Genomic DNA, 9,249 nt, shown 5'->3' with positions numbered 1-9,249 from the left:
AATTACTACAGAGAAGCCTTAGAATTATCGATCGAACGAAAAGATAGAAGGCAGGAAACTGAAGCTTATTTTGGCTTGGCAGATAGTTACCGATTAAACGATAAAATGCAACAAGCAAGAGAGAATTATCATAGAGCCTTGGAAATGGCGAAGAAACGTGGAGATATGCGGCAAATGACAGACGCACACCTATGGTTAGGACATATTTATAAGTCGGAGAATCGACTTCAACTGGCAATTAAGGAGTACGAGATCGCAATGGAATTTGCCAGAAAGCAAGGGGATGAACGACAGGAAACCGAAGCTTTGCTTGGTTTGGGAGATGCTGAAAAATTCTCAAACGAAGAGGGAGATGGAAAGATGAGAGCAATTGGTTCAGACATTTCTAGTAGAGATGAGGTACAACTTGAACAAATACCTCAGATATCAGGTGAGCTTAATTTAATCTGGTGTTCTTGTAATACCAAGAACATTTCCGTAAGTGGGCCAATTCCGGCGAAGATCTTGATCGATTATATCTTTCTCTGAGACTTCACATATTTTAATGAAACTAGTCGTCAGACGAGCGCAACCGCAAGTGCCCGCAGACGCAAAGTGGACGCAAAATGCCCGCGGATTGGACGCGACCGCAGGCGTTTGTAGACGCAAATTACCCGCGTCTTGGACGCGGATTTTGATAAGTTATTTCTTGGCAGCTAGTATACGCTTGTATCTACAAAAAAATTGCCTAACAGGAGTCTCTTAAGTACACGCTTCCTATTTTCGGTATAATATTATGCGCTAAAACTGATTTCAAAATTGTATAGTTGAACAACATTTGAAATAAAATGTGATTGAAATGTTTTCATTCCAATAGAGTGTTTGACAGTGCAGCAACAAGCTAAAGAGAAAGAATTGTCAGGTAGTGAAAATTTGGTTCGTTTGGAAAAATGCACCACGGGTATGGTTAGCCAGTCAGCCACATTGAAAGGAGCTTTTCGCAAAAACTTGCGGGAAAAGGAATGCCAAAATTTTGTACACGAAGACGGTTCAATATTAAACCTTACCAGCAGCCACCTACAAAAAAACAAATCAACTAAAATACCAGCAATACTGCTGGAAAAATTTGGACATTACATAAAATCAATTGGTCGAATTGCATGTGGAAAGGTGGTTGGAACTTGCTTCCTTGTCACCGATGAATTAGTGATAACTAACTATCACGTCTATGACAATATAAAACGTGAAAGATGTCAGCCTCAAAATGAGAATCTGCCCATCATAATTTCATTTGATTATTATTACCCGGGACAAACAGAAAATTTTGTCGACGTAGAGGTTGATGAAGCACAAGATCCTCAAATTGAGAGCAAAGAGGTTGACTATAAATTATTAAGAATGAAAAAGAGGCAAGAGGACAAGAGGCTTGAGAATCGCGATCAACTTGGTGCGCTGATAAGAGGTCGCCCACTGCAGGAAAGACAAATTGTTATTATCGGCCATCCAGAAGGAAAACAACTTCATCATGAAACATGCGTTGTTGTCAGCGATCACTCGATTTCAGAGACACTAAACGAAAGATACAAAATGATTTCCGGTGAACCCATGAGCGACCAGAAATCAAAGGAATTTTACGAGGAGTACAAAGAAAGTCTTTCTTACGACACAAGCCTTTTTTCAGGTGCGAGTGGTTCTCCTATATTTGATATGAATGGATATATTGTCGCTATGCACTCCAAAGGACACACACTGAAGAACCTGGCGGACGGGAAGACATATTCCCTGATGGAATTTGCTGTTCCGTTCAATATGATATGCAAAGACTTAGAACGTACCAAAGATGAAAACTTTGTTAAAGAAATCTTTCCTCACTACGATTTAGATCTGCGCGAAGTTCCAATGGATCACTGATTGTTTTCTTCGTTGAAAATAATGATTCACGCAGACATGCTTATATCGGACAGTATACTTCTAAAGACACGAATAATTATACTAAGGCTAGCTACGCCACTGTGTAGCAAAATTGGAATGGTCAACTACCTTGATATAGTCAATGTGTGTATAACTTCAAGAAACAAACTAAATGTTTTTAACCTTAATTCAAAGATATACAACTACATATTCAGTGCATAATATTTAAGTTGACTCATTTAAGAGAGATGTAAGAGTGTTATTTAAATTTGACTTATCCACCGTTTAAGCTAAATGGGCTTGATATACAACCGGCCCCAGTTAAATTAATATTTACTCCAAGGACGTGAATATCAATAATAAACCCAATTCTAATAATAAACTCAATCATTTAATTCCGGCGAATATTTGTAGTAAACAATGATTTGCGCCTATCGCAAGAAACTGAACGTTCCACTTGTAAAGACAGAACGTTTTTTAAATTTCTTTATTATTACAGCAAGTAGTAATCTATAAAACTCATATATAGTGCATTTATCTCTTGTATTTAAACATTCTTAACCTACTGTGATTTTTATACTTATATGGTTTTCATAATGGTGTAAAATTCACCATTTCTCATTAAATAATCTATCTATCAAAAGAAAAACAATCTATCTATCAATGAAGATGACATTAAAATGGCGAATAAATGACGAATGGCATTCTAGTGATAGCCTGCGCACAGACGTAATGTACCAGCAAATCCAAGCGAAGAGTAAAAGCATGAAATCTGTTAAGAAAGCAATTATTCTGATATTTTCATAAAATATCCGCAATCAAAGAGCTAAGGCAGGAGGTAATACGAGAGTTAAATAATTGCTGATAATCTAGAATTTCATTCAAATACAAAATACTAGTTTTATGCCTTTCGCATGTAGCGCATGCGCGTAACTCAACATTGATGACATGATGGACAACTTTGATATCGCAGTTCGTTCCCATACCCGGGTGTAACTGAATCTCCGGTCAGAATCAGTACCGTCACTTAGGAAAGGTATTTCTTTCGTGATTATATAATAGAGATATAATAAAGCTTTTTCAATTATTAGCTGCACAACAGGGATCCAACAAAATTGGATCGTGTGAACACACCTTAAGAAAAAACGCATACCGCATACTCGACAATATGTACAAAAACGCATAAATAAATCTATATTTTCTAACTTTTCGTCTAACGTACATTAAATTACACCATTCATTAAATATCATATCTATGGTTATCATAGATACTCGTACAACGACTTTTTCCAAAGTCGACGAGAAGCGCGGAATAATATTTTAAGCAATCACAGTCCTAGTGTAAATCTTCTTTCGTGCAGTTTAACACCATAATATGGTTGGTGAAGTAAATATCAAATCCACAGATTTACAGAAACATAGCTATTTCCCAGTCAAGATAAAAACTCTTAGAATCTACATTTCAACCAGTTGTCGATACACATCCTATTCGAAAAAAGGTTGTCTTCTACAAATTTAACCTTAAATAAACGCTAAGCCTTTAAGCTCATGTTAAGACTATTTGAATGCACACGAGCGTTGTTTTCGAGCGTTTTCAAAATCGTTTTTGTCAATTTTAATGTTTACACGCCTTGTCCACATGATCCAAGTAAAAACGGGCTTTACATGTTAAATTAGCTTCAACTTCTATGGTAAATTGACGATGTTTGAAACCGTTGAGGCATGAAAACGATTGTGAAAACGCTTGAAAACGTTACCGTGTGCACATTAACCTTAGACATTAGATGTGAATACAGTATTTATACTGTTTATATACTACAGAATTATTAAATAAACTGACGTTTACAAAGGTAACACAGCCCTTCTTACAAAGGTAAAAAAACGTAAACCTTTAATTAATATGCACACAAAAGTTTCGGCGTCGCTGCAGCAGATACAGTCAGTCCTTCTTATACTCCTTCAGACAGCTCTTCTTACAGACGTCTGGATGCAAATTAAGAACGACGTCGTTAATGTTATGTTTACACGTCGACATTGCAATTCCAAGTTGGGCCAAATAGTACGTGGTCATTATGAGACCTTTTCTGTACACTATTGGCGCATAGAACTTATCAACCGCAATCAACGTATCGGATATTGCAAATAAGATCGCGCCACCGCACGCGCACATGTTGTTCCATTTCCACAGCTTATCGATCTGCAGACGGGTGACCGCGCGCCAACACATCAGCATGATAAGGAATATATAAATTGCGACGCAAATCACCATGATACCCTTAAGTTGTGGGTAAAACATCCAGAAGCATAGCAAGCCATACGTTGAGCACACTAGTAGAGTCTTGATGCTCCATGGACGCATTCCAAAGGCTCGGACATAAATGATCTGCGCAATACCAAACGCCACCACGGCATGAATGAACAGGCGTGGCTTCCAGACCATTAAAGCGTCGCCCAAGCACGAGAACATCATGCCCAACAGTACGTGACGATTGTAGCGGTGCTCTGAACGAAGACTGATTCCCTGCATCCCAATGAAGAAACAAAGACATATAATCGGAAGACATTTCAACGACGCGTGTAAGATGGATGGACTGCTCAGACCTGCGACGAAATACACACAAGCCGTCTTCGCGAATGGAACGAGCTTTGGGCCAATGCTTTTCAACTAGAAGAAAAAAATTCGGTAGTTTATTAGTCACATCTGAGCAGGTGGTTTGGGAAAATACCAACAGGATGGGAAAAAAACGTATACGTTAAAATTGGCGAATAAAAACCCATGACTGGACTGAGTACTGACCCCCCCCCCCATAAATGTTACAACTGGGAGGAATTTTGAAATTTCAGTTGACTTCTATGTTCTACTTACAGTTACACATAAACGTGTATACATACATAAACCTGTATAAACTATATGTCAAAAAGGAATTTAAATTGCAACATACTTTATATTGGAAAAGAAACCTGTTTCATTGCATCTAATATCAAAACATATATATTTATTATATACATGCATGCGCATGCACTTATTTCAGTGGAAGTTAGATATTTCTTCTGAGTTCCGACAAATCTTGGGTATATATAAAATATTTTGGGTACATTATGTTTTGAATCTCAATCGTCACCAAAATAGTACATTGATTCAATTACATTAATAAAATTTCCTTAGCAAAGAGTGATTTCTATTTCATGTTAGTTTCATATTTCATTTTATATTAATCATTTCATATTATTCTTTCATCATACTACAATAACAACATGGTTCTTTGCCAGAATGTAAATGAGTAATTTACAGCACCACAGAAATACTATATTATTACTACAAACTTTCAATGTGAAAATTTATAACTGTACCAGTACGGAAATTAATCTAAAGATTATGTGTAATTCTTTAAAAATCCTCAGTGAGTATCAATAAATATAAACATATTAAATATAAAAGAATATATAATATGCCATATAAAAGACAGTTGTGACAAATTACAACACCACTGAACTTTTTCTGCTTTAAGAAGATGGTATGATTTAAATATTTTATCAATAAATGAAAGCATGTATAAAATCTTTCCATTTAGAATGATTAAAGCACAAGAAAATAAACCTCATGACAGATTTGTTATATATTTGTACAAGGCCATATTTTTCAGGGTGATATTTAGATGTTGGAAAAAAATCCATCACATAAGGTTAAAATCATCCACTCATTTGTAGTATAAATACACTTAGTCAGATCTACATATAGACCTTTACCTATACTGTAGAAAGCCAGCAAAACACACAATAATTTGGAAAACTTTTTAGTGCAATGTTACATAACCCTATATAATTACATTCAATCAATTTCAATCAGAGTGATGGAGAACCAGTTAATTTAAGCATGCTGGTTTATGGTTAAACCAAAAACATTGGCAGGCAATGATACAGGTATGTTATCATGGGGAATTAATAATAATAATACTTAATAAACATTTCTATAGCACCTATACCAAAATGTTCTGAGCTATATAAATTTAAATTCCATTTTAATGGTCTAGCCTCAAGCAAGCCTGTAGCGCAGGAGATGTACAACTGCACAAGCCATATAAGCTGAGCATATACATAATGTTATTATAATAACAATTTTTTTTTCTGTAGCTCTAGAAAATTTTCCTGTGTTCAGAGTGACTGGGCATAACTCAACGAACTGACACTCATACGAATCACTATCATGTTCCTTGACACCTGAGAAGGCTAATCCATTACATTTGGGCTGGTCGAAACAAAGGAGCCTTATCAGATAGCATATTATTAGTCCAGCCTCATTTTAGCAGAAACACTTATATATACATGTCAGTCGGGACCATTTCTTGCTCATGAATGCTTGCTGTCCACAGACGTTTGATTAATTCAATTGCCTTGACTTTGTGTAATTAAACAAGTTATTAATTCCATTTATTAAAAGCCACAAAATGTTAAACACTTTGTGATACTTATGTGCTTGCTGTCTGGCAATTCAAACCAAACTGACATAAGATAACAGTGCTTGCATCAACCTCTACCTAACGAATCAATGAATTGTTCAGCTTTGGTGAACTGTGGGTGTTTGTTTACTTTTGTACAAAATTTTGCATATTCATATATTCCACTTAAAATAACAAAGACATCTTTCTGTAAGTCAAAAATAAATTGGATCATGTGAGGATGAGTAATAAGGCTCCAATTTGAACTAGATTTAGTTTTCACGAAGTAGAATTTGCTATTTGGCAAATCGTGTTTACAAGATCTCTGTAAATATTGAATATTTTTATTAAATATATATTACGATCATCAATTTTGTCGTTAAAATATTAGCATAAAATTTGGCAATATTGAGAAATATTTCATAAAAATCGCAAATTAGGGCATTTTCATGACTTCTACAGTACACTCATATTACATAAATGTACGTCGTGTATTTGTGATTTGTGTATGTGACAAAATCATAAACTGGCAAAACGCATCATTATTACGACGCACGGTTAGGGCCTAACAATCTTTTAGCGAAACAAAAACAAAACTGAAAAAAAATGGGGGGTTCTTAAAATATTTCATACAGTAAACGTGTTTGTTAAATTTTCAATGTAGTAGCGATGACAAGATTTATCACAATTCAAATTAAAAGGAATTCTGTCACTTCTGTGTAGTATTATAAAGGACTTACAACGTCAACAGGGTTTACCAAAATTCGTAGGAATCTCTGCTCTGTGAGCGGCAAATGTGAGTCATCTTCCTCTAAAGTATATTGAAGCGATGTTTCTCCTTCGACCTCATCATCGATAGACTTTTGTTTCGCCATGAAAATCCTCAAAATATCGACGGTAATAATATCACGACCTCGATTAAACGTGTCGCACGTTCAAAATAACAACACTGATAATTGATAAACATTACTGCCGGAAATGACGTCATTTCGTACCTTAAACACGCCCACTTTTATACTGCATGATTGAGTTTAGTTGCACCGAATCTACGACGCGGACGTGATATGAAATCTGCTGTAGTGTTAGGAAACCAGTACTAATTTGTTTTACATACGGCTTTGACCTCGTTTATAAAAAGGCGTCTATAATTTTCATTCCTGTTGGGAAACTGTGGAAATTAGAGCAGTTTTGTTTCACGTCCGCGTCGTAGATTTGGTGCATCTTAAACTCGCTATAGTATCTGGGGCGAGGCGGAGGCGAGAGTAAAAGTCGAGAGTCAAGAATAAAAGTCGAGAGTAAAAGTCGACAGTCAAGAATAAAAGACGAGAGTCTAGAGTAGAAAGTCGAGAGTAAAAGTCGAGATTGAAGAATAAAAGTCGGGTGAGTGATAAGATTAACATTACTGCCGGAAATGACGTAATTCTATACCTTGAACACGCCCACTTTTATATTGAGTTTTTGTAGACACTGACCTATATAATCAGTGGTTTATGTCGGGAGTCGAGAGTCTTAAAAATCCCAATTTTCGCACACAAAGGATATCTTTACGGAATATATTATGTTTATTACTCCGGCGTCAGCGACGGAGTTGAAAATTCGCCTCGGTTTCGTTTTGTTTTTGTTTTTTAAAAGTCGAGAATAAAAGTCGAGAGTCGAGAATAAAATCCAGTGCGTAAGATATTTTCTGACTGGCAGAAAACAAAGAGTGAAAATTGGAGGTTCCACCTCCAGGTCCAGTTACAAGCAAGTCTCAGGCATTAAAATAGCTTGTCCTTGTCACACACTTTGTGTCCCTGTAAAATTAATGTGAAAACCTGAAATTAATGTACATGATTGTACAATTTTTGGTGAGTTTTGAAAACCTTATCATGTCGGGTTTTGCCCATCTTAACGACTATTGAGAACTGAGGGGTATTTTCAATCAAATCTCAAAAATGTTCTGATTGTTCTCGCTCGATCTGCGCCTCTTGAGTGTAGTTCTCAAGATTGTTTGCCAACCTTCTTGGGAAAAATTCTATGCCTCTGAATTTCATATATATATTGTAACTACCAGACTGTGCCAAGGGCGCTTTCACTGCTTCACCAAGACACCAACCCAGGCAAATTTAGTCGCCAAAATAGGGAACTTAGGGAACTCAGTTATTGCTGCCCAAAATGTGTCAACATTTGGAGGGACTAAATTTCAAAAATTCTCCTGGAAAATTTCGGGGGCCGTTTAAGCTTACGTTTATAATTCAGGGGGATTCGGCGAAATATTTCCCGAAGTGATGATATTTCCAGAGGACTTCGATATATTTTACCGAAAAAATATTCTGAGCTTGTGGAATAACGAAACATAGAGTACAAAGGGTCGTAAAAGTGACGTGTGGATTCCGCCCATATTCCGGAGTGGAACGAGCGAGGTACTCAAAAGTCAAATATCCCGCTCAAGCGTGGTATTCGAGTGAATACCACCCCCGGGGAAAGTGTAGTGTTTTCGATTTAATTTTTGTCAACGATACAACTAAACTTCAGCCATTAGGATACTCCTTTTAGGCTAAACGTCAACCACGTGTCCGTCCCTGTTTGACCCCCGATGCATGCTGGGTCATACACTACAGAAAGCACCCAGGGTACGAGCAGTCCGGGGCTTGGTATTCACTCACGAATTCCATGGTCATGTGGTATAAAACAGGTTCGACAAGTGTGATTGGACAAGGTAATTCTGAAGTATAATACTGATTTGAGAATATACGCCTTTTCTAATCACATACAACTGATACAAGCACAAGTCGGTGCCGAAATGTACAAAATTTTCTGGACGGTGCGTCCCTGAATCAGGACTTGCGCATAAATGCATGAAACCTGGCATAACGACACTGCTCAAATCTGCGTCCCACATATTCATTTTCCATGTGATTATTTCCTCTGAAGAATGTGAAAA

General features: G+C 36.7%; 1 protein-coding gene across 1 annotated transcript; it reads right to left on the bottom strand.

Moving 5' to 3' along the window:
• Positions 1–3,075: 3,075 nt before the first annotated feature.
• LOC114528958 (lysoplasmalogenase-like protein TMEM86A) lies at positions 3,076–7,265 on the bottom strand. The gene is made up of 2 exons (XM_028550667.1): positions 7,067–7,265; positions 3,076–4,555 (listed from the first exon to the last, which is right to left on the bottom strand). The coding sequence occupies exons 1-2, from the start codon at positions 7,199–7,201 to the stop codon at positions 3,830–3,832; spliced, it is 861 nt and encodes a 286-aa protein (XP_028406468.1). The 5' UTR covers positions 7,202–7,265; the 3' UTR covers positions 3,076–3,829.
• Positions 7,266–9,249: the final 1,984 nt, after the last annotated feature.

Source organism: Dendronephthya gigantea, unplaced genomic scaffold (assembly GCF_004324835.1).
Source record: "Dendronephthya gigantea isolate DGI-Jeju-01 unplaced genomic scaffold, DenGig_1.0 000052F, whole genome shotgun sequence".
In the NCBI taxonomy this organism is placed as follows: domain Eukaryota; kingdom Metazoa; phylum Cnidaria; class Anthozoa; order Malacalcyonacea; family Nephtheidae; genus Dendronephthya; species Dendronephthya gigantea.
Note: the sequence above shows the minus strand (reverse complement) of the source record. Positions and strands in the feature narration are given on the sequence as shown.

What these genes read in the sequence shown, in the direction of transcription:
- LOC114528958 (XM_028550667.1), bottom strand. Translation starts at nt 7,201, where the DNA reads ATGGCGAAACAAAAGTCTATCGATGATGAGGTCGAAGGAGAAACATCG. An exon ending in TGGTAAACCCTGTTGACGTT is followed by an intron (nt 4,556 to 7,066) that starts GTAAGTCCTTTA and finishes TTTTTCTTCTAG; the next exon opens with TTGAAAAGCATTGGCCCAAA.